We start from the raw sequence: 27,012 nt of genomic DNA on the forward strand, positions 1-27,012 counted from the left end.
TCCAGAGTTAAATGTCGCACTGTTATAGCAATATTCCATTATCACCTGAACATGGTGTTTATGTCTCTCAAATGATTCGATACGCAAGAGCTTGTTCAACGTTTGGTCAGTTTGTAAATCGAGGAAAGATACTGACAAACAAGTTGATGGCACAGGGGTTTCAACAGTATAATTTCGTAACTTATATGGTCGTGATAACGATGTAGTTTGCCAGTCACCTTATCACTGGGTCAAATGCTGCCTGACGTGTTTCAAACCGATTGTTAGGTCGTTCTTGGCACACTGATTTTGACTACGGATAACTCCATTTACCTGATCAATATATAGGGCTCCTGGCGGGTATGACCAGCGACAGGGGATGCTTATTCATCTTAGACACCTGATCCCACATCTGGTGTGTCCAGGGGTCCGTGTTTGCCCATCTATCTATTTTGTATTGCTTAAAGGAGCTATGAGATTGATCACTGTTCGTTATTTTCACCTTCCATGCTTACATAACGAATATATTTCTAACTTGATAAGGACATAGTGGTATATGCCTATACAATGTTCTCACATAATTACATGTATCAGTGAAACCGACATTACCTGTGCCATATGAAAGGTGAAGATAAAGAACAGTGATCAATCTCCTAACTCCTATAAGCAATACAAAATAGATAGTTGGGCAAACACGGACCCCTGGACACACCAGAGGTGGGATCAGGTGCCTAGGAGGAGTATATATCTATGACAAAAAAAGGTTTAATTTCATCCATTTGATGAAGAAAACCTTTACAATATTCACTTTGTCACATTGTAGAGTTGGGGAAGGGAGAGGGTGTTGTATAGGCGTATTTGACATTTATTTCTGTCGAAGTTATAATGCAATTAATACCGATAATTTCAGTAGTAATCTGTTATAAAAACAACAAACACCTATAATTCAAAGCACAATGAAACATGCGATATAATAAGGCACGTAACATCGTTTAAAAACGGGGGAAGGGGAGTTGAATTCATAATATTGCCTAAAAATTCTTCACGAGTAAATTTAGAAAGAAACCCCAAAACTCAAGAGAACTGATCTACATGTAGCAGGAAGTTCCTTTCATCTGTTAAATTTAACATTTCCACTGCTATTCACGTCAATGATGTTTTTTTAAAGAGGGGGATCTATCTAGGCAGGTAATAATAACCAACTTCGCATGTAATAATAAGAGACGGCAGACCCATTGTTGCTACGTGCCTGATAATTGTATTTGTGCTAATACATCTATGAGTGATCACAGTGCAAGAAGAGCTGTAGGTTGATTTACACAACATTTAATTTTCAAAAGATTAATTGAATCACACGCGAAAAAATATTTCGACAGAAATATTACACTAGAGATACCAATTCGAAATAATTTTAAAACATGTTCTGTTTATTGGCACATAATGTACATTTAGCAACAAGTAAGTTTGTTCAGTGTGAAATGATAAATTGATAATGTACATGTATGCGTTGGTTACATATGTGTTTTTAGGCATAACTAATTATTGCATGTGTTTTGGTTGTGGAAAATATTGATAAAAATTAATAATGTACAACTGCTGATATACTAAAGACATCCTGATTCTGATCTAAAGAAACCGAGGACTAGTTAAGATGTACATACCTTGTTACAGCATGACCATACAGTGTTGCTAAAAAAAAAACACACAAGGGACAGATATAGATGTATAAGCAGTTACTAAAATATTATTGTCCAATTATACTATTTTTAAGTCATTACACTTAATTCTTAGAAACATACCTTAACTGACAATTGATTTCAGTCAAAAATTGTAAATTTTCTATTTATTCCTTATATGTCGCCGTCAACTGAGGACCGCAATGTACTGCGCGCCCTCTGTAATCAGAGGGAAATAACTCCATAGAATTGTCAAAAATGTAAATCAAAAATTTAAATCCGTGTTAGCGATATACTTCAGTATATTAGGGATATATACTTGTTATAAAAACTGAGTATATATAAATGAAAATATCTACTCATATATTTCATGTATATATATTTCAGGCAAGGAATTATGTTGTGGTACATAAATATATCATCTGATAAAATATGATATAATAAAAGTTCAAGATTTGACATTTCGCTACCCTTTCATACAAGTTTTTTGTCCCCTTCGCTTCAAAATTGACTCCACCTGGCCCGTGTTGACATCCATCCATTCATACCAATTATCATGGTCATTAATGTAAACTTTCGAACTAAAAGCTTTATAAGTTCTCTTGTCGGAACTAAAGGATTTGGAAGTTTTCTTTCTGAAACCAAAGTTGGTTTATTTCGCCATCAACAGTTTAGAAGTTTTCTTTTGGGTCAAAGGATTTAGAAGTTCTATTTCCGCAACCAAAGTCTTGAGAAGTTCTTCATTCAGGAGCCAAAGTCCTGAGAGCCAAAGGAATTAGAAGTTCTCTTTTCTGAACTTGAAGTCATATCTCATGCAAGCCTTTTTCACAATTTGTCCAAGCTGCGGCGCTCCACAGAAGAAAACTTTCACTTTCCCTTTTCTCTCTTGTGAAATCTTCCCAAATACCTAGTCAGAAATACAATAATGCAACAGGTCAGTTCATCTAATCAAGTATAATTCTAACTTATCATTTCCTGTTTAAACAACAACTTCCTATACAGGGAGAAAAATCCAAGTTCTCTCAAATTGTTAACATTGAGGAAATAGTATGTACCTCTTATACGCATGTATACATGTGTACCGTAAAATGGTCATCACGTATATTTAGGAATTATAATATTCAACAGAGAACGAATGAACTTAGTGCAAAGTTAACAAATACGAAACAGCGGAACATGATAGAAGCCTAGCTCAATAGGGCAAAGTTTATGTTTGTGTTGTTTTACGGGACGAGAATTATTCACTCCTGTAAAGACGACCCCAGCATTTCTAAATGATGCATGACATTTACGGTTATAGCAGCGAGGGTGTTTTATCGTTCTAACGCCTACTGTGACATGGGACCTCCATTTTTAAGGTGATGTCAGAAAAACCCGTGTTTTCCACTTCTAATGAAACTACCTATATTTAAATGTTTTTAGTTTGACATGGCATCGGGATCTAGAATCAAATCCCCGGTCGTCAAATGAGCGGCCTTACCATTAGGCCATCATGCAAAGACCAACACTAAACCATCAAAACACCACATATATGACTAGTACTGTACTTTTTCATATGTAATAGTGAATATAAAATGTCAGTGAAAGACCACTGTATGATATATTGATTGATTGTATATTGTCTAACGTCCCTCTCGAGAAATTTTCACTCATATGGAGACGTCACCATTGCCGGTGATGGGCAGCAAAATTTATATCTATGTTAGACGCTTACGACCTTCGAATAGGGAGTAATTTTTATCGTGCCTAATTTACTGTGACGCGGGGCCTCGGTTTTTACGGTCTCATCCGAATGACCGCCCCAATTAGTCACCTCTTACGACAAGCAAGGGGTACTGAAGACCTATTCCAACCCGGATCACCACGGGCCGCTTGTGTTGAAGTAGGAATCATGAATTTAGAGGATGTATGTATACAGACATTTCAATTACTCCACAGAAAACTTTGTAGAGGCATATATCCCGTTTCCGTTCCCTTTAATTAATGGGAAAATGGTCTCTACATTTTTGTCCTCAACATATCAATAGACAACACTTTCCTGTCTGTATTTACCTTGTACCAGTTCGGTCTTCCGGCTTGGGTTCGTGTGGACAATCCTGTGATTAAGTCCTTCTTGTCTCGCCTGTGCATAATGCTGAGGGCCATCTGAAGCCCCGCCCCTCTGATGTCGGTTTTCTCCTTGGCAGCGGTCATAAAAAGCTCGATGTCGATCACCTTTTCCATGTCTCTACCTTCCTCAAAAGCCACGTCGATTTGCTCTTTCTCGATTTTATTAAGGAGGCCGACAAACCATTCGAAATTCTTCTGGTCCCGATTTATCCAAATGAAATTAACCTGTAGATGTTGTTTATAGAATGTAGGAAGATTGAGCTAGATAAAAACATGTGTTTAACAGAGACAGACAAAGTACAAACTGAATCAAGGGTAAAAATTACATTACATAAAAGTTGAAAATAACAAACAGTTATCAATCTCATACTTAGGAACTCCTATAAGCAATGCAAAATAGATGCATACGATTAGAATGACAATATCTAGCATATTTAAAAATGCTTAAATGATTAATATATAATCAAAATACGAGGCAAATTGTTCCTCCACATAAATAAGCCGATTGCTGACACGCTCAAAAATGGAAGGCAATGTCAAAAATAATAACAACTGGAGTTACCTTTTTGAGTTTCATCACATGAATCTCATAAAAGAACAACTTCATGTGGAGTTACCTTTCGGGGGTTCATCACACAGAGACAATGTCGTAAGAGTGTAGAGTGACTTGTGGAGTTACCTTAAGAGGTTCATCAATCTGACGCAAAGTCGTACGGGTATAACTCCAAGTAGAGTTACCTTAAGAGGTTCATAAATCTGACACAAAGTCGTACGGGTATAACTCCAAGTAGAGTTACCTTAAGAGGTTCATAAATCTGACACAAAGTCGTACGGGTATAACTCCAAGTAGAGTTACCTTGAGAGGTTCATCAATCTGATGCAAAGTTGTAAGGGTATAACTCCAAGTAGAGTTACCTTTTTGAGGTTCATCACAGTCTCTGGAATAATGCCGTAGAAGCTGAAATGACACTTGGGACAGGTGGCCTTAGAATCCTTATACCGGTACATGATACTCTGAAGAATGGACGCCATAGGAGTCACGCCAATACCTGCCCCAATCAACACGGCGTGTTCAGTCTCGAAGATTTCTCTGGTGGCGGTTCCATACGGGCCGTCAATGTGACACTATAACAACAAATGGTCCAGGCTACTGAACACCACAGTAATCTGTTCTTATCTTCTCACTTTCAATTCTTTGTTTAACCACAAATACTTTAAAAATATATGAAGACATACGAAAACTAGTATTCCCTAATTCAGATCAAGAATTTAATTGGCATTGTGATTATATGGAACCTCCTTAAAATGATTTATTCAATAAAATGCATTATCTATTGAAATACCTTAACATTGACTTTCTTCATAATTTGTGCTATTCTCTTCTCTGCGATCAGCTCACCCTGAACAAAAAATGTAAACATCACACACATGGAAAGAGGTCTCTTACCGTCGCCATTATAAATATATTCATTATATAAAAAAACATAACAGGAAAAATACGAAAATGTGAGATTCAGCTTCTATTTTCTGAAGTTTGTAAAAAGGACGATAGCACAAAATAGTAAGGAAGAAACCAAGATACTTTAAAAGGGTGAGGAATAAATATAAATTTTTGTGTTCATCGATTACAAACATTATCCTGGTAATGAAAATATAATCTACAGAAAATCACGTGATGTTTTATGGTACGACAATTTCAGCGCTGCTGATATTCTTAAACAATGTCATGTCTTTTAATTTGCTCCTTTTCTGTGTACTGTAATTCATGTCGTAACTGATGTATTTTTTATATTTTTATATGCGATAGAAAATCACAAAAGTGAGTTAACTTTAGACCCTGAAGAAGCCCAAAAATCTGCACAAATATGCTTTCTCTCTCTAGACTTTGATCCTGCATATCTGTTTTGTCGTACACATCGTCCTCGCTGTAATTACTGTATTACGATAACATGAATGTTTCACTGTGTTTGTTCCTCTATATAATATGAAAATGTTTTCTGGTTGTTATGATGGAAAAGTTCGATTATGCATAAAATATATCTTTTATGTGCTTATTACCTCCCGTTTTATGAGAGGAAGACTGATACGAAGCGAAACGAGATTACGATTCGAAAACGAAAACAAACGGGACTTAAAATGTGTATCGGACGTGAAAGCAAACGAAATTAAAAATACTGATCGGACACAAAAACAAACGCAACTAGAAAACAAATACGGATCTCACCTGTATAAAACGAAACTAAAAATACAGATCGGACATGAAAACAAACTAAGAGTTTGGCAAAATTCGCATGCAAGACATAATGATGGGATCATCAGAGAGGTATTTCAACGTCAAACATTATACGATATATAGAGGGGGCTAAAATAGACTATACCTGCTGCCCAATCCCATTCATCTATTTGTTAATAAAATATTATTTCAATTAAATTACACGATGTATAAAGTATATAATCACCTTGTCTTTAACTTTATACTGGGATTGTCGTTTTGCCGGCCACCAAGAAGCTATAATGTAAGAGTCGATGTGGTTGTAAACAAAATAGGAACAATCAAATATATACACATGTACAGGAAAGGTTTTGCCCCATTTCATTTTCGTCCATTCGTATTAGAAAAATGATTTCACTCGGATTTGAATTCGTCGAATGTTATTGGGTTTTTTCTCTGCTACTTTAAAGCTCAATTTTAATTCTTCCATTTAGAATAGGGACGAGAATAAAACTGGGGCAGAGATTACCCTGCATATACATGTAGCTTTGTTTTGTATTTCAAGATCAGCGACTTCTGTTTTTGCTGTTCAAAAGGAGTGATATATATGAAACATATTTTGGTAGCTGAACGGTATGGCAAAATGCACAGTGATTGAGTTAAGCGCCTTGGGGTACGGTACATGCCTCTTGTGTGACTGCGTCTCATCAAGTCCCTGTCCGGAGTTTCTTTGATGGGATCCAGAGCAGAGAAATACTCGTACAGCTGTTTGGTCCAATGGCCAGCTGTCCTAACGTGAAGCCAAATATGACCTGAGATAGGGAAACAAACGCATTAGGAATAATGTTTACATATACTGATGCCACGTGTATGTGATGAAACCCTCTACGTCACAATGTGTATACATGTATATCCTGATTAAAGCAGCATTACTTAAATAAATTGTGACGTCATTCATACACATAAGATTGTATAAACAATCTAAGATGTCGCTATGAGAAATATTGAAGTGAATGTGGGTTTTTTTTTTATTATCGTCTAGGTTTATTTTGGGATAGATGGTTATTAATGTAAAACTTATACGGTACCAATTTTGATGCACCTGGTACGCATTTCGACAAATAATGTCTCTTCAGTGCTGCTCAAGCCGAAATTTTGGAAATCCGAAATAACAATAAACTTGTAAGAGCTAAAAGAATACTAGAGTGCCAAACAAAAACTGGAGCCAAATTCGTCCAAGGATAAGAGCTATGCATGAGGGAGATAATCCTTAATTTTGAAATAAATTTCTAAATTTTATCCCAGCAGTTAAATATATATCCGTATTTTCAAGCTAGAATCGAAGTACTTAGCTACTGGGCTGTAGAGACCTTCGGAGATTAACAGTCCACCAGCAGAGTCCTAGACCCAGGGATCGTAATGTAAAACTTATACGGTACCAATTTTGATGCACCAGATGCGCATGTCGACAAATATTGTCTCTTCAGTGATGCTCAAGCCGAAATATTGGAAATCCGAAATAACAATAAACTTGTAAGAAGAAAAAGGAAAATCAGAGTGCCGAAGACTGGTGTCAACTTCGTCTAATGAGCTATGCAGGAGGGAGATAATCCTTAATTTTAAAATGAATTTCTAAATTCCATTGAAGATGTGGCACTTGTTCAGCGTTTATACGATTACAGCGTGCTGTAATAAAACAAATCCACCCCCACCAACCCCCAGCACACGACGTGTAGTGAAATTTGAAATTGCCGAATTGATTGACATGATAAATTTATTTTATGAAATTTCAATAAACAAGAGGCCCATAGGCCACATCGCTCACCTGAGTCACCTTGGTCCATATCTGAAGACTTTCCGTAAAACCGTAGTCCCTATTAAGTACCCCAACCTACTCCTGGAGGCCATGGTTTTTGCAGACTTAAATCTACACTATGTCAGAAAGCTTTCATGTAAATGTGAACTTCTTTGGGCCAATGGTTCTTGAGAAGATTTTTAAAGTTTTTTGCCTATATATTTGTATGTAAAACTTTGATTCCCCCTTGTGGTCCAATCCTACCCCCAGGAGCCATGATTTGAACAAACACGAATCTGCACTATGTCAGAAAGCTTTCATGTAAATATCAGCTTTTCTGGCTCAGTGTTTCTTGAGAAGAAGATTTTTAAAGATTTTCCCTACATATTTGTATGTATAACTTTGATCCCCCTATTGTGGCCTCATCCGACCCCCGGGGGCCATGATTTGAACAAACTTAACTCTGAATCATGTCAGAAAGCTTTCATTTAAATATCAGCTTTTCTGGCTCAGTGGTTCTTGAGAAGAAGATTTTTAAAGATTTTCCCTACATATTTGTATGTATAACTTTGATCCCCCTATTGTGGCCTCATCCGACCCCCGGGGGCCATGATTTGAACAAACGTAACTCTGAATCATGTCAGAAAGCTTTCATGTAAATATCAGCTTTTCTGGCTAAGTGGTTCTTGGGAAGAAGATTTTAAAGATTGTCCCTATATATTTCTATGTAAAACTTTGATCCCCTATTGTGGCCCCATCCGACCCCTGGGGGCCAGGATTTTAACAAACTTGAATCTGCATTATGTCAGAAAGCTTTCCTGTAAATATAAGATTTTCTGGCTCAGTGGTTCTTGAGAAGAAGATTTTTAAAGATTGTTCCTTTATATTTGTATGTAAAACTTTGACCCCTATTGTGGTTCTATCCGGCCCCCGGGGGCCATCATTTTAACAAACTTGAATATGCACTATATCAGGAAGCTTTTATATAAATATCAGCTTTTCTGGCTCAGTGTTTCTTGAGAAGAATTTTTTTTAAAGATTGTCCCTATATATTTGTATGTAAACTTTGATCCCCCTTGTGGCCCCATCCGACCCCCGGGGGGCCATGATTTGAACAAACTTGAATCTGTGCTATGTCAGAAAGTTTTCGTGTAAATATCAGCTTTTCTAGAACAGTGGTTCTTGAGAAGATTTTAAAAGATTTTTCCTATATATTTGTATGTAAAATTTTGATCCCCTATTGTGGCCCCATCCGACCCCCGGGGGCCATGATTTTAACAATTTAGAATCTGCACTATATCAGGGAGCTATATATCAGGAAGCTTTCATATAAATATCAGCTTTTCTGGCTCAGCGGTTCTTGAGAAGAAGATTTTTAAAGATTTTCCTTATATATTTGTATGTATAACTTTGATCCGCCCTTGTGGCCCCATCAGACCCCCAGGGGCCATGATTTGAACAAATATAACTCTGCATTATGTCAGAAAGCTTTCATGTAAATATCAGCTTTTCTGGCTCAGTGGTTCCTGGGAAGAAGATTTTTAGCTCTTCTGAGCCGAAGGCTCAAAGAGCTAATGCTATGGCCATTTGTGCGGTGTGCGTAAACTTTTTAGAAAAAGGGCTATAACTCAAGAACCCCTTGGCCAATTTTTTTTCAAATTTGTTACAGGGTATCATTGGCCCAAGGGCTTTCATACATACTAAATAGAGGGATGTGACCCTTTAACAAGGGGAGATAATCAGGAAAATACAAACAAAAGTAGTGGTTGCTAAAAAATCTTCTTCTCAAGAACCACTGGGCAGATTATCACCAAACTTATGCATAAGGATGAGGATATGTTGTAGATTAAAAATTGTTCAAGGCATTACCCTAGGGCAAAGGGCGTGGTCTCAAGGTCACTTCAAAGTTGACCTAAATTTATATTTCCTTAAATCTTTGATATTTTAGTCATTATAAGGACTAGGATCATCAAATTTTGACAGTTGATGCATCTTAGGACCTTGTGTCAAGTTGTCTCAAAAGTAGGTCACGGTGACCTACTTTTTGAATTTTACAGGTATTTATTTTAAAATTAATTTTGATGCATATCTTGGACACTTTGAAGCCTATGATCATCAAAACTTGTCAGTTGGTGGATCATGGGACCTTGAAATGCGTCAACTGAAAAATAGGTCACCGTTACATACTTTGTGAATTTTATGGCTTATCATTTATAGATATATTTTAAGTTGTTATTTCAAATACCGAGAGGTTTAGAATCATCAAATCTTGTAAGTTGATGCATCTTGAGGCCTTGAAACATATTTATAAAAAAAGTAGGTCACAGTGACCTACTTTTTGAATTTTGCAGATATTCAAATTTCACATTTTCAATTTTTAGATGCATATTTTGGGCACTGTAAAACCTAGGATCATCAAACTTTGTCAGTTGATGCGTCTTCAGTCTTCGGTTTGTGTCGACCAAAAAATAGGTCACCGTGACCTACTTTTGGTATTTGACAGCTAAATTACTATATTTCAGACACTATTTGACCTACAGTGATCAAACTTTGTCAGTTGATGCATCTTGAGTCTTCGGAGTGTATCGACCAAAAAGTAGGTCACTGTGACCTACTTTTGGCATTTGACAGTTATATTTATATATTTCAGTCACCAATTGACCTACAATCATCAAACTTTGACAGTTGATGCATCTTGAGTCTACGTTTAAACATCTCACGTGATACCCACGTGACTTGGTGATGAAGGAGAATTAGAAAATTAAAGGAGACTTACCTGTAAGGTGAACTTTAATTGGAATTCTCCGAAGCACCAAGGAACGTTGGGTATTACGTGCCCACCCTTGATCTCCCTCCCATGGGAACTAGGGTGATTTGTGTAGATATATTGTAATGTAGCATTTTACAACTACGTTGTATTTTAGCTCTTTAATATTCACATATTGAGTTAAATACTGATCTGGGAGTGTGTCGACCAAAAAGTAGGTCACCTTGACCTAGTTTTGGAATTGGACGGCTATATTTATATATTTCAGATACTATTTGACCTACAGTCATCAAACTTTGTCAGTTGATGGGTCTTGCATGTTCGAAGGGTTTCGACCAAAAAGTAGGTCACCTTGACCTACGTTTGGAATTGGACGGCTATATTTATATAATTCAGATACTATTTGACCTACAGTCATCAAACTTTGTCAGTTGTTGGGTCTTGCATGTTTGAAGGGTGTTGACGAAAAAGTAGGTTACCTTGACCTACTTTTGGAATTTGACGGCTATATTTATATATTTCAGATACTATTTGACCTACAGTCATCAAATTTTGTCAGTTGATGGGTCTTGCATGTTCGGAGTTCGCTGACCAAAAAGTAGGTCACCATGACCTACGATTGGAATTTGACAGCTATATTTCAATATTCAGATACTAATTGGCTTAAAATCATCAAACTTTGTCAGTTGATATTTCTTGGGTTCTCAAAATGTGTAAACCAAAAAGTAGGTCACATTGACCTACTTTTTTGAATTCTTAGGATTTGACTAAAGGTTTAGAATACTAAGAGGCTAAGAATAGAAGTGGTGGGGTTGTACAATTTATCAGAAGAGCGATTCTAGGCCCTTGAGCCTCTTGTTAAAGATTGTCCCTGTATATTTGTATGTAAAACTTTGATCCCCTATTGTGGCCCCATCCGACTCCCGGGGGCCAGGATTTTAACAATTTAGAATCTGCACTATATCAGGAAGCTTTCAAATAAATCTCAGCTTTTCTGGCTTAGTGGTTCTTGAGAAGAAGATTTTTAAAGATTTTTCCTATATATTTGTATGTAAAATTTTGATCTCCTATTGTGGCCTCACCTGACCCCCGGGGACCATGATTTTGACAATTTAAAATTTGCACTACCTAATAAAGGTTATCTATGAATTTCATCTTTTCTGGCACAGTGGTTCTTGAGAAGAAGATTTTTAAAAGATGCCACCAAAATTTCACATATTCTTAATGATCTCCCCTTGAAAAAGGGCATGACCCTTCATTTTAACAAATCTGAATCCCCTTCACCCAAGAATGCTCTGTGGCAAGTTTGGTTGAATTTGGCACAGTGGTTCTGGAGAAGAAGTCGAAAATGTGAAAAGTTTACAAACTTACAGACAGACGGACAAAATGTGATCAGAAAAGCTCACTTGAACCTTCGGTTCAGGTGAGCTAAAAAGTGAAGATACGAACTATTATGAATATCATAACTCCTATAAAGAGAAGGGCAAACACGGACCCCTGGATATAGCAAAGGTGGAATTAGGTATCTAGGGGAATAAGCATCGCGTGCCGACTGGTTACACCCGCCGTGAGCATTATATATTGATCAATTAAACGGACAAATCCGTAGTCAAAATCATTATGAAAAAAAACACCCAGTCTAACATTTGGTATAATACTTAATGACAATATGCACAAAGTTCAGTACTGCTGTAATAGGAGGCGAAATAAGAAAATACGTTGGTGGATAGGGGTTGAGTTTGGGACCCCTGTATTACTAATCATGAGTTGTCCAGTCCACATTTTACAGCCTATATAAAGTTCAATGATACCAATCATACCATGCGTCTGTTCTAGGTTTATAATTTCTTACTCAAAGAAACCTTCTCCAAACACCCCTAAGAAGACGCAGGTTTACAAAAAAGACTTAAGAGAAGTGCGATGGTAAATTTAGTAGGTGCTAATTAGAGAAGTGCGATAGTAAATTTAGTAGGTGATAATTAAACACAGATATATGATGAAATGATGATACATCGAAGTGAATATTTAAATTACGTTCGTACAAATGATTAGATGCTAGTCTCCCTTAATTGTAGGTTTCGTTTTGTGGGAAATCCATGTTTTGTGATCAGTGTACTGGTTTATAGCTCACCTTTCATTTCTGGAGCACTGCTGATCGTAAATGGGTGCCATTCATAGTTAGCAATGACAGGAATCTGCAGGAATATGTAGTCTCCTGGGCTATACCGGAAGTTGTCAGGGCGAGATATCACCAAATGGCAGACCTTCATATCAAGTAACAAATGTCAGAGATAAAATGATAAAATAAATGTCTTGCAGTACAGCAGTGTGCATGGATGATTATTTCCACATTTCTTAAACAAAACCAGGTATAATGAAAAACTCTGCATATACCCCTGATGGCAGTAGACCAACTTCTGTGATAAATGTTTGACCGTAGCGAGCTCTCTTGAACATCCTGGAACTGAGGATCTTCTCAATGACGAATAGAACTCCGGGCATAATGAAATAGTACCAGAACACCTTAGCGTGTATTATCAGGATGGCCCAGAATGGCAGATACAACACATGGGTCCAGTAGAAGACCTGCATAAGGTAGAAATGATTAAACGCGGTTCTAGAAATGATAATCAGAACAGGAAATCATTGAGATTAATGTACGACAGAATTATACCTCAAAATGTCCGCCTCTTCTGACAAACGGAAGTGAGCAGATGATCATAATAATCAGAATTCCCAAAATAGGCCATCCCGTGATGTAAGCAGTGCCACTAACCCAGCCCATCCCGGCTTTCTGGGTAAACAGAATATCCGCTGCTGTAAGGTTCTTCTCCGGCATTTCGACCTCCACATAAACTAAACAAAATCTGATTTAATCATAATTCAGAATGTGAAAATAACAAAGGTGATTTTTTAAAATTCTTCATGAACAGGTACTTCATCGTATTTCCATCGTCAGGCAATCTCGAGTGATGTTAACTGATATTTTCCAAGACATATTAACATGGAAACATTTAAAAGAAAGTGTCGTTGTTTAAAACCGCCATCTTTGTTATATACATGTACCGTTATGTCATTCTTCATATTTTCTGCCTTCCATAGGAAGCAATTTCCTTTCCGTAAATAGATCATTTGAATATTGGCAAACATTTATCATTAGACCTACCCCCATGTGTTGGGAATTGCTATAATTACATATTTTGAATTATCGCTTCGCTGCAGTTTTAAATACACACATACATGTATTTATCAGGCGACAGTGTTTTATAAAATATTTTACAACGGCCCTAAAATTGGGGACTCCAAAGAAATATTTGAGAAGGAACAGATAATGCGTAATATGGTAGCATCAGAGAATAAATAGGCCACAAACAGGTCACAAAGTTTATACCAGCGTGTGCGATGTGTGCGCCTGCGTGAACTGCGGCGCAGACCCCAATTACTCCTCCAACCATTTTGTGAAAGGAGATATGCTGATCCAAGGGTAAAATGGCCGCCAAAGGTGTAGACCGTATCAAGGTGTGGCACTTTCGGAGAACGAGAATGAGGATTAGCATACAGTTAAAGTTTAGGAGCATTCCACCGATGCTAGCAGCTACAGAAAAGAAACACGTGTGCATGTCATCAAAGGAAAGTGCTAAAGTAAAATGTATATATTTCATAACATCTAAGTGGTTGAACTGAATTTCAAGCTATAAAACTGTCTTTGGAATATCCACCATTATTTCACGATCACCCTTATCAATACTAGTATTTCGTATGTCTCCACAAGATTGACATGAAAAACGATCTGATTCAGGGTTTAGAAAACTTCAGATCATATCTTTACATGTCAAATTTCATGTACGTAAAGCACAGACCACAGCAGGAAGTATTGAATACGTTTTACCGTAAATGTTCTAGATCTGGTTCACATTCTGACTTAAAATATCATATATATATACGCACGTTTTGGTTATGCTATTTTCTTTACATATACTTTGGAAATACGGCTTACGTTTTATTGCCACAACATGTACATGGTACAGGTATATGTACAACTAAGATAGTCTCCATATGAGTGAAAACGTCTCGCGCAGAACGTTAAACAATATACAAACAACCAACCAATAACAAAGATATATTTACAACTGTTTGGGTAAAACATATAGAAAAAGTTCATCTCATTAATTAGCCTTGTGCCCGTCGACAGTTGAAAATATTAATCTACAAACCCAATCTGATGACAAGATACCCCGCACTTCCGGTTCCTTTTTCTAAAACCTCCATCACGGTGTATATCCCAATCCCTACATTAATCAGGCTGTAAATGATCAGAAACATGATTTTTCTGAGGTTGTTTCTTAAGTATTTCAACGTAAATTTGTGTTTCCAGCCCTTCTTCCCCGTCGTAGATGGCGGCACAGTCTTCAACCATTGTGTTGCGCTGCCGAAGTTCAAAATGTTTTCATTGTTAAAGTTAGAATGACATAGCGGGGGGAAAAAGTTGGCTCGTACAAAGAATTCAAGATTCAAGGAATAGGTTTTCTCACATCATAGATATGATCACGTGAAAACAATGATATTTTTAACCAGTACAATAAGTATTACGTATGATTTAGAATTTAAAAAGTATCTTATCACAATAAATCATATCAGGATCGCACAACACGCACTGCGTTTATAAACCCTCTCCGTATTATTTATTTACTATTGGCATATATCAATAGTATATATGATGTTATGTCTACCTTAACGTCAAGTTCTCCAAAACACTGGGGTGTTTTTCTAACACGTTTTTCAAATCGTCAAATGATATACTGCCGTTTCTATCCTTGCCTGCGGCATCGAACATGACGTCTGTCAGATCATTGAGATGCTCCTCCCCAAAGCAGAGGGAGCTCTCCTGCATACAAGTGGTCAGAATCGTTTTCAGTTCCTCGCGCTCTATTTCACCAGATCCTGAAATAAATTCATAGTACGCATTTACTTTCCAGGGAACGCCATGTTTTTTGTGTATTTCATTTTCCTAGAGAAAGAAATTCTTCATGCTTTTCATGATACAAACAATATGCAATCTTGCAGGAAAAGGATATGTTCACCATTTTGTTCTTTCAAATCACTCTGAAATTTAATTTTCATTTTCAAAGACGAATTCACCAATACCATTGTTCCTATTTCAAGACATTTTTGTTACAGTTTTGACTTTAATAAGTCGCTTTTAAAACTAACAAAATTCATCATAACGATGCGTATTAATCTCATTTCAGTGAGTTTGTATTTGTTTTAATATAATTTGAATCAAGCAACTTACAGTCAACATGCTCTGAAGATTTGCTGTATTTTTAATATTCTTCGTTGTTTTTTAATAAAATCGTAATTTTTACAAATATATTCCAATGATAGAGCAACATTGATACACCGTTCACACAGTATGTGAACGTGTGGATGTGAGCTTCCTAATGTCATCGGTGCAGGACTATTCAGCCATCTATTAACAAGGTATATCTATGCTCCTGAGTCACATAATCCCGTGTGGATCCGGATTTCAATTTGCCCTCAGTACCCCATGCATGTCGTAAGAGGCGACTAAATGGGGGCGGACTTTCGGATGAGGTTGCGAAAACCGAGACCCCGTGTTACAGTAGATGTGGTACGATAAAGATCCCTCCCTGTTCAAAGGCCGTAAGCGTCGAGCATAGGCCTAAATTTGCAGCCCTTCACCGGCAGTGGTGAAGTCACCATATTCCCAAGTGGTACGTTAAACAATATACAATCAATCAACCGTTGGGTATGAATTGTCATTGAACTCGATTAAATATTGCTTCCGAAGAAGAGTTGAAATTGTGAAGTTTTCTTTTGTTTTTAATAACGTATGTCTTATCACAACGGTTTATCATTGGAGATACTTTCTATAAACATACTTTTTTTTAAAAAAAATATGATGAAGATTAGATGCAACTTTTTGTGAGTAAAAGGAATGCAATTTACCGCGTGGAATGTAATATATTCCCACGATTTTTCTATAAAGTTAAAAGCAATGGAGAAAAAATTTCCTATAGTTGCATAGCGAAATACATGTATTTTTAACTTTGTGAACATCATAGAGAATTTACAAGTGCCTTCTAACTTTTGATACTTGTTTACATGTGCACTATATAATGTACCCAGTGTCCTTAAACCCATGGAAAATATTTCTCTTTTTTTTCAGGAAGGCTTTCAATATACAGTTGCATGTACTTCATACTTTTTAAGATAACCAATATATATTTGTTCCGTTATTAGATGTTAATACAGCGAAAGCTAGGAAATTATTTTTGATGAATTGAAAATACATAAGGGAAATTTGAGACAGGGACTAGATTGCCATCAAATGGTTGTTTGTGTACATTTCCTGCTCTCAGAATTCCACCCATTGATAGCACCGTGACGTGATTCTAAAAGCATGTTATTCAATTACAGTTGCTTATGCTAAACCAATATCTTTTTTTAATGAAATGCAACATTGGTAAAATAAATCATAAAATCAAATCATATAATTCAGTACGTATATATATAAACAAATCAACGATTATCTGTATACATCGCTTTTAAAAAATAAATTAATCAGGTTAATTGTCTTACAAAAAAAAACACTTTTCTATCAAAGTAGTGCATAGCGGATTCTTTGAAAATAAACTATTATATATTGCACTGTTGATCATACACAAGTGGTTTTATAAAATGGAGAGCTTTTTCCCCCCTTCTCAACAAACTTATATCTGCCATTAATCAACGGAAATGACAATTTGAGTTGACAAAACACTGTGTGTATTAAACTTCCATGATGTTTCTGTGGTGAAGGGAGCATAGACAAAATAACATATAAAAAAATGTGGAGTTATTTAGGAGGCAAGTTCGTAGTGGTCGAGACTTTGGTGTAAACAACCCTTGTACCTCGTGCAAATGACCACAGGTCAGAACTTTTTATAATTCGTCTGTGATGGAAAATAAGGTTTAATGATTATGTCAGAAATAATGGGGGTGGGGGTGGGGTGTGCAATTATAAATCACAATTTCATAAACGTATTATTGCAAATGAAAATTGTTATGTTAACTAAAGTAAATTGTGCAAATTAATCATTATCAAACAGTTGAAAGTTAGAGATAAAATTATTTTAGATCAAAATTTAATGTTATAACTAAGACAAACCGTGGACGTTTTTAAACAGTTACGGGCAAGATGAAAGATTTTCGATTAATTAAATATCTGGGTAAATTAAAAAAAAAAAGATTTACAAGAAATAGTTTGGAGCGTTTAGATATAATGTATGGTATGTTTGATGAATGGAAATATGATATTTATTCAATAAAATACTGCAAAGTATAGCGGACAGAAGCTTGCGTCTTTGTTATTTATTCCGGGTGTATCCATGGGGACTACTCGTTACAAAGCAGAGGAGGAGAAAATATAAACATCAAACACTGGAATCATTCAAAAAAAAAAAAAATAATAAAATTCTTTTTTGTTAAATACTTGAGGGTGTGAATTGCGGCGATTGATACTGGCATACATCATGAACAGTATTACATTGTAATAGACACACTGTATATCAAGATTCCGCCCTCATAGTTCCACAGCTACAACGCATTCAGGAGGAAATGACTCATCTTTGTAATACTATAATCACTCACACACATCCTATACGAACTGACTGTTGTGCATTACGGTACACCAAATTTTATTTAATGGCTCGTTAAAACACTTTGTATGATATCACTATCGAAAGAGTGATACAAGCTCTCTCAATTATTTTAGATGAATTTTCTTTTTGGGCTGTTCTTCCGGAATGAGAAAAAGGATGTTTTATTTGCAAGTGGAAGATAACGAACAGTGATCAAATAAAAGAGTCCAAATATCACTGATTTAATGCATGTTATGAATATCTAACAAAACATGCATAAAAGACTTAGATAGACGTTCTAATTTTTGAAATAAAAGATATTTATGAAAATTGAAAACGTGTTATATAACTATTTCTATGTACATGTACATTAAAGTCTTCAAAACTCGTGCCAGTTAGAGAATAAATATATCGGACAAATATATTTTTATACCCCTCGCAACGACGTTGTGGGGGATATAATGTTTTTTACCCGTCCTTCAGTCTGTCCTATTCTTGTCAGTGCAACTCCTATAATACCGCTCACCAGAATTTCGTGAAATTGTGTAGTTAATAAGGACATGCTGTGTAAATGTGTGTATTTCCAGGAAATTCTGATTCAATAATTTTTCTGGGAGTTATGCTCCTTTTGAACTTAGAATTTCGAATCCGTCTGTCCTGCTTTTGCAGTAATTCATGGCATTACTATTCATTAAGTGAGGCATTGTCAAGCAATGTTTGAGCGTGGGGTATGTGAGCTTGCTCAGTTTGCTTTCTTTCATTAAAACAAATTAAATTGAATTGGCTAAAATTAAAAATTATCGCTATATTTTAATTTTGAACCAAGCCCGATCGAAATTAATGAATAAAAGTAGTCATTGAGAACATCGTAATCAGAGAACTGTAAAATGGTTTACAGGCCCGTACCGAGGGGGGGGGGGGTGTTTGAAAACCATTAAGCATTATTAAAGTCGGCTGTGTAAATCATCAAGCACTATTAAAGTCAAATATTTTCTAAAAGCCCTAAATTTTACTTTCACAGTAAGGAATATCACGAAATAAATTCAATGCATATTGCCTATGCTTAAAGAAATACGGTTAACATCGTATCCGGTTTCGGTTTCTTTTTTAAACGAATTAAGTCTTGATCAGTGGTATGTTTTGCAGACATTTTGGGACAAATGCATCGTTTCAAAGATCGATTTGACCTAGCTGAGTTTTAGTGTGACTGCAGTTGTAGTACACAGGTAATATCAATAATGTTTTAAAGTATATCTTCAGAAGTACGAGTCGGACTCATCACAATTAAACTGCATACAAAATTTAAAAAGAGTAATGCTTTTCTGAAACGTACAAATGTATTGTGTTGTCTGTCATTGCGCTAAAACTGAACTTATTATCAACCAGTGAACATCTGACAAATCTAAAAATACCTTGTATGATGCGGGATGCAGCTCATCACAGTTTAGCTTTACATACGTAAATATGGAAATCAATAAAACTTTACGACTCTGTGAATGAATTTAAAGAAGAAGTGATCCTTGGTACCTGCTAGGCGATATTAAGCAAATAAAAGCAAAACTGAAAGTCCAACTTTATGTAATTAATAAATAACTTTCATTAGACAAGAACACATTATTGACCAGCATTTCCTTACATATGACCAATTTTAGTATGTTTCCCATTTCATATTTATGAGTATTAAATAAGTAAATAAAAAGCAAAAATTGCATCCAGGATAGAACATTTCTACCCTTATTTTTCTCTATTTCGCTTCTGCTTCTGGGGGGCTTCGCCAAACCGCTCGCCGTAAATTTATGCACCCCCCATTGAAAACGTACGGGCCTGGTTTACAAATTAAATGAATTTTTAATGAAAACCAAGGTCTTGGTGAAAAGTGCATAAAATTAGCAACAATATCATTATTTTAGTAATTTCTATTAATTGTGATCGGAATCGGTACTCATGTCTCTTGTTTGTTTCAAATCTTTAAGCGATATTTCTGAAATTTGGTTATATCGTTTCAATTTCTTTTACAAATGTATTTGTCTAATATATCTTCTTTCCAAATGGCATGTTTCTTTGATATTTTATTTTATATTAACAAAAACAGTTATGATTTTCTTAAGTTTATTTTTAATTTGAGAAAACACTTGCACGAGTCTTCTGTATCGGTTTTATTAGATATTTATACCATGCATCCATTCAAAGCGAAATTTGGATGTTAAAATCTCTTATTTGCGAACAAATCACCTTGTTCATCATTCCGGGGAAAAATCACAAAAAACTCATATAAAATAATTGAGAGCTTGTATCACTTTTTCGATGCTGATTTTGTACCTCATACGAGGTACTTAAAGGATACACTAAATAAAATTTTAGTGTAGATGAACCACGTTAAGTTACCGTATAGTGGTTTTTTCGCGGGGTGATTAATTCGGCTTATTTTAGCGGTTAAATACCTTTATGCCAAAATTTCACTCACCAAATATGCACCAAATTGCGACTTCAGTATTTGCAAGAGAGATAACTCTTCCCTACCCGGAAAAATTTATTCCGTTAAAATTGTTAGTATGCCTTTGACCCAGCAAATCGCCAAATTTTAAGACCCGCGGGAAAAAACCCGCTATACGATATGTATTGATAAGTTGATTGGTTCAGCTTTTCTCTTTAATAGCCATCCCTATAGATCCGCCACTATATGAATTAATAATTCATTAATGAATTCAGTATATGTACTCGAGGAGAACGTTAAATCAGAGTTCTCCCTATACGTCCACCCCCAATGATCCGCCACTCCCGTATCTATACTCACCATCAATGTCATAGACGTCAAACACGAACTTGATTTTCTGTACCGGCGAGCCATGCGTCAGAGTCCGAAGTCCGTCTATCAGGGCCGAAATCTCTATTCTGCCATGCTTTTCCTTGTCAAAGAGACTGAAGAATCGATCGGCGAAGAAAGACTAACAAAGAAAAATATACGTTAAACGTTATAGTATGAATTTCTCTCTCTCTCTATCTCTCTCTCTCTCTCTCTCTCTCTCTCTCTCTCTCTGGCTGGCATTATCGAATTGTAAAGAGAGTGCCGAGATAGTATAGGGTTTTTGACTTATAGCGTCCTGCACTAGTACTAGTTGTTTAATTAAGTTACAGAGAACACAAAACCGCACATGTGATTTGAGAACATGTTTCATAGTTTAACACTGTAATCACATTTTCTTTCTCTTAAACTGCAGGTCAGAAATAAGATTACAAGGTTATTTATCTGTTTTGAAGTATATGTTGATATACATTTCTCCGTCTAAAATGGTAAATAAAAATTCATTATGGGGGTGGGGTGTTGTGTTACAACCATAAGTCCATTTCCCCCTCACTTCCTCTCCCCTAGGTGTATCTCCGTCCTCCCCTCTTTCCTTCTACTCCCCTCCCCCTTTCCTCATTTCTTTTACGCCTCCACATGACTTGAAATGAAGAAGAGCAGATTTACATAAACCATTGCATAGCTTGCTTTCCAATCTTTTCTGATACTTATACCTTGTAATCATTATCATCAATTTATGACAGAAACGTTGTTTAAACTAAAACAAGATTTGTATGCACATTGCATATTCTATACATATCTACCTTTTGATATTTGATAAGTATTTTCCCTATGAAATACTATCTATCTTTATTTTTATGCCCCCTGAATTAAAAATTTAGGGCATGTACATATAGTTTGGGCCTGTCCGTCTGTCTGTTTGTCCGTCTGTCTGTGGTATTTTTTAAAACCTAGGTCATATCTTTTACACCATACAAGGTAATGCTTTTATATTTGGTATGTGTATTCCTTGTGACAAGACCTTTTCATTGACACCGATTTTGTTCTTGCTGGCCTTAAAATTGACCTTTGACCTACTTTTAGAAAAATCGAATATAAGTAATATCTTTCAAATCGTAAGCGGTACTGATATGCTTATATTAAGCATGTAAATTTCTTGTGGGAAGACCTGTCCAACGATTCCAGATTTGCTGACCTTGTCACCTTTACAGTGACCTTTACTCTAGGTTTTGAAAAAATTCAAAACAACCTCATCCTCGGTCATATCTTTTACATCATAAGAGATAGACTTTCATATCTAGTATATGTATTCCTTGTGGCAAAACCTTTCCATTGACACCAATTGCAAAAGTTTTGACCTGGTGACCTTTACATTGACCTTTGACCTACTTTTAAGCCATATTTTTCAAATAATAAGAGGTATTGTTTTTATATTAAACATGTGCATTTGTTTGAAAAAAAACCTTCCAGCGATACCAGATTTCTTGACCTTGTGACCTTGACCATTGACATAATTTGTGAATATTTCCCCCCAAAAAACTACAATGTCTTGTAGTTCCGCTTTGTTGTATTGAAAGGGGGGGGGGGTGTCAGTGTTTCACAAACACATCTTGTTCTTTGGCATCATGCATGAAATTTTATTTTGGAACATCTTACCTGTCGAACCCCAAGAACCTCTTTAAAATCCTCGAATTCAATTTGTCCATTTTCGTTAACTCTCACTTGAAACTTTTCTTCTATGCACGCTAGCCATTTGGTTTCGTTTTCCGTGCACCTAACAGAAAAATGTAAGATTGTCTTAGTGGTTCTCGTGAGACTTATCTGAAGTAGGATTTATCTACCCCTCCCCCTCCGAATTACATTGGCCATGACCTTATTGCATCAGAGTCATGACACATATTCACGTCATTGAGACAGTTCGCAGCTACAAAAAAGTCTTTTTATCATAAAAAAAAAATGGACCAAAAACCATATGTTGATCTTGAGGTAGACCAAATGAAATGCATTAAGGCGTTCTTGACACACTGGTTTTGACTACGGATTACTCCGTTTACCTGACCGAACCATAGGACTCACGGTGGGTGGGACCGGTCGACAGGGAATGCTTACTCATCATAAAGACACCTGATCCCACCTCTGGTGTGTCCAGGGGTCCGTGTTTGCCGAACTATTTATTTTGTATTCCTTATAGGAGTAATGAGATTGATAACTGTTCGCAATCTTCACCTTTCATATATAGAATTGGTGGGGGTTGTTGTTGTTGCTATTTTTGAATTAATACCGGCTTGTCTGAGATATAAAAAAAGTTAGTAAGCGCGAGATAACGTGAGATTGACCTTCACTGTGACCTTGGTTACGCCGCCCGGTCATGACCATCCTTTTTGCCGAGTGTGAGCTTCTAATATCTCTTATTACAGCATTACAGCGTTATGTTGACCCGGACACTAAGAAGGACAAACACATGGATAAATTCTGATCACACCGATATAATACTACATCTAATTAAGTGATGTATCTATATTGTGCATTTCATTGATAATTATTATCAGTTAAAAACCATTATATAATCTTGAATTGATTTTTTAAAATAGGAAAGCAATCAATAAAACAACAGAAACCTTACGAGGGTCAGTAAACTCTAGGGGGTAGTCAACATACTACGTTAATGAACGGACGGAGGGATTCCTAAACTTATCTTCTTCTCCTCCCAAAGATACATCTGGATTCACCAGGAGGGGTCAATAACCTTACGAGGGGTTGATAAGCTTACGAAGGGTTAATAAGCTTACGGAAAGGTTAATAAGCTTACGAGGGGTTAATAAGCTTACGAGGGGTTAATAAATTTACGAGGGGTTGATAAGCTTACGAAGGGTTGATAAGCTTACGGAAAGGTTAATAAGCTTACGACGGGTTAATAAGCTTACAGTGGGTTAATAAGCTTACGAGGGGTTAATAAGCTTACGAGGGGTTAATAAACTTACGAGGGGTTAATAAGTTTACGAGGGGTTAATAAACTTACGAGGGGTTGATAAGCTTACGAAGGGTTAATAAGCTTACGGAAAGGTTAATAAGCTTACGAGGGGTTAATAAGCTTACGAGGGGTTAATAAATTTACGAGGGGTTGATAAGCTTACGAAGGGTTGATAAGCTTACGGAAAGGTTAATAAGCTTACGACGGGTTAATAAGCTTACAGTGGGTTAATAAGCTTACGAGGGGTTAATAAGCTTACGAGGGGTTAATAAACTTACGAGGGGTTAATAAGTTTACGAGGGGTTAATAAACTTACGAGGGGTTAATAAGTTTACGAGGGGTTAATAAACTTACGAGGGGTTGATAAGCTTACGAAGGGTTAATAAGCTTACGGAAAGGTTAATAAGCTTACGAGGGGTTAATAAGCTTACGAGGGGTTAATAAATTTACGAGGGGTTGATAAGCTTACGAAGGGTTGATAAGCTTACGGAAAGGTTAATAAGCTTACGACGGGTTAATAAGCTTACAGTGGGTTAATAAGCTTACGAGGGGTTAATAAGCTTACGAGGGGTTAATAAACTTACGAGGGGTTAATAAGCTTATAGAGGGTCAATAAGCTTACGAGGGGTTAATAAGTTTACGAGAGGTTAATAAATTTACAGTGAGTTAATAAGCTTGCGAGGGGTTAATAAGCTTACAGTGTGTTAATAAACTTACGAGGGGTTGATAAGCTTACGAGGGGTTAATAAGCTTACGAGGGGTTGATAAGCTTGCGAGGGGTTAATAAGCTAACAGTGGGTTAATAAGCTTACTAGAGGATTAATAAACTTATAGAGGGTCAATACGCTTACAAGGGGTTGATAAGCTTACAGTGGGTTAATAAACTTACGAGTGGTTAATAAGCTTACGGAAGGTCAATACGCTTACACAGGGTCAATAAACTTACGAGGAGTTAATAAGCTTACTGAAGGATTAATAAAGCTACGATGAGTCAATACATTAATGAGGGGTTAATAAACTTACAATGGGTTAATAAACTTACAGTGGGTTAATAAGCGTACGGGGAGTTAATAAGCTTACTGAAGGATTAATAAAGCTACGATGAGTCGATAAATTAATGAGGGGTTATTAAACTTACGGAGGGTCTGTTCCACTACGCCCGCTATCTTTGGAAGTCCTTACAAAATCTAATTCTACGCCTCCATTTTCACTGCCGTCATTGATGACGATTTTGATCTCTTTGGATCCTTCCTGGGTTCCCTCCTTTTCGGTCACAAGTTGTACTTTGTCCTCCATATGTTGAATGATATCTCTATATCGCCAGAACTGATTTGATCTCAATTTTTACAGATATGTGGTAACTATCGCCGGTAGTGTTGTTATAGGCATACATTGATTGTTTTGGATCCGCCCGTGCGTCCGGTGGTGAGACACATGGTGTGAGTAATTATTTACTACAATACTATTCTGTTACTTGGTTACTGCTACTGACAATGTAAACATCAGTCTGTTTCCGGTGTATCCTACACACTGAACATCAAACAGGAAGAGTAAGCCGTTCCCAGCTAAATTGTCATCACTTTCCTCCACATTGAAGGAGAACGTGTGGACCATGTGTGATGATGTACGTGTGGAAGGATATTTTGAATTTCAAGCCCCGAGACAAAACAACTTAAACGAGCTCACATTTGATCTCAGTCTCACTTGTCCACTATGTGATTTGATAAAAGTGACACTTACGTCAAAAGTCCAAGTTTTATGAACTCGAAGCCAGTTTTCCACTAGCTACATGTACATAGCGCGTGCAGTGGCGGATTTAGAGGGTGCAGTGGCGCATTTAGAGGGGACATTGGGCACGGATTCCCAATTAGTATGGCATAATTTGTTCTTTCACAGGGTGCGGATCCCCCATTTGAATGACACAATTATTCTTTCACAGGGCGCGGATCCCCAATTTAAATAGTATATGTACACATCTTTTTTCACCTTAGAACACAATTTTGTTTATAAAATACCGATCAGAGCGCACCATTTTCTTTTTTGTTTAAATCTAATTTTTTCGGAGGCAAACCCCAGGCTTCTAGGCCATAACACTTAGGAGAACTCGTGTTTTGATCTCCGTCTCAATCGATATGTTCCTTCTATAAAAATGAGACTTAGATAAAAACAAATGTGACCCCGGAGCCAGAATATACCTACAATGTAGTAGGGATTAAACATTTTTCAGAATTCACAATTTTGCTTCCTGTAAAAAAAAAAATGATATGGGTACGCCCCCGTACCTCCCGAATGCACTCGTGTCTTTAGTCAAATACTGCGTTCCCAGTTCAATCCGTTCTTGGTTGTTGCCCCTCTCTTTTTTGAAAGTCCTGGATCCGTCACCAGCGTGGTAGGCAAGTCATACGCATTGACACAGTGTGTCAACCACAATTGTTTATGTATATGTCTGAGGGAAGTCGTAAGTGCAATTCTCTCATCAGAAAATGAAAAGGAAGCCAATCACCATATACACGCATGTACTAACATAAAACAGGGTATACAGTAGTTGTACAAATTTCAATTTCTAAAGATAAACTCAAATCGTCATGCTATTAGAATTTTAAGGAGATATGGATTTGAGAACTTATACAACTCTTTCGATGCAGTCATGCTTTATAAGAGGTGCTTAAATGAGTAATGAAATAGAATTTTAGTGTAATGAGCCAACTTAACATAATATTTCGAACGATTGTGTTTTGTATTTTTTCGCCTTTTGAAGATAGGGATATAGAAAATTTCATAGAAGCTGTTCATTTTATTTCAGGGAAAACACCACAGATTTGACACCTCATGTTTTGTGCAAAATAAATCAGTCAAGCCCAGGAGACCCTCTTAGAACCACTGTCGATATCGGGGATCGAACCCAGGTCGCAACGACGAGGCGGTACCATTTTTTTAAATACCGCATCAATCGAGTTAATCAGTAGGCATAGGCGAATTCGAAGGGGGGAGGGGGGCTCTACACCTTTAATCTGACCTTTCCTTAATCTGACAGTCACAAATCTCGCGAAATTATCA

The 27,012-nt window shown here is 36.6% G+C and overlaps 1 protein-coding gene across 1 annotated transcript; it reads right to left on the minus strand.

Moving 5' to 3' along the window:
• Window positions 1-1,385: 1,385 nt before the first annotated feature.
• LOC125661193 (NADPH oxidase 5-like) lies at window positions 1,386-25,783 on the minus strand. The gene is made up of 15 exons (XM_048893122.2): window positions 25,094-25,783; window positions 22,641-22,758; window positions 20,976-21,126; window positions 15,269-15,479; window positions 14,753-14,964; window positions 13,930-14,133; window positions 13,213-13,394; window positions 12,933-13,124; window positions 12,670-12,802; window positions 6,663-6,788; window positions 6,224-6,273; window positions 5,108-5,164; window positions 4,680-4,889; window positions 3,708-3,989; window positions 1,386-2,562 (listed from the first exon to the last, which is right to left on the minus strand). Exons 1-15 carry the CDS (start codon window positions 25,249-25,251, stop codon window positions 2,431-2,433), a joined length of 2,418 nt encoding a protein of 805 aa, XP_048749079.2. The 5' UTR covers window positions 25,252-25,783; the 3' UTR covers window positions 1,386-2,430.
• Between the last annotated feature and the right edge of the window lie 1,229 nt (window positions 25,784-27,012).

Source organism: Ostrea edulis, chromosome 8 (assembly GCF_947568905.1).
Source record: "Ostrea edulis chromosome 8, xbOstEdul1.1, whole genome shotgun sequence".
NCBI classification, from domain to species: Eukaryota; Metazoa; Mollusca; class Bivalvia; order Ostreida; family Ostreidae; genus Ostrea; species Ostrea edulis.

Excerpts from the sequence above, each read along its gene's own strand:
- LOC125661193 (XM_048893122.2), bottom strand. The coding sequence starts at position 25,251 with ATGGAGGACAAAGTACAACTTGTGACCGAAAAGGAGGGAACCCAGGAA. Across the intron at positions 13,125-13,212 it reads GAAGAGGCGGACATTTTGAG|GTCTTCTACTGGACCCATGT; the intron begins GTATAATTCTGT and ends TACCTTATGCAG. Across the intron at positions 6,789-12,669 it reads CAGTGCTCCAGAAATGAAAG|GTCATATTTGGCTTCACGTT; the intron begins GTGAGCTATAAA and ends TCCCTATCTCAG.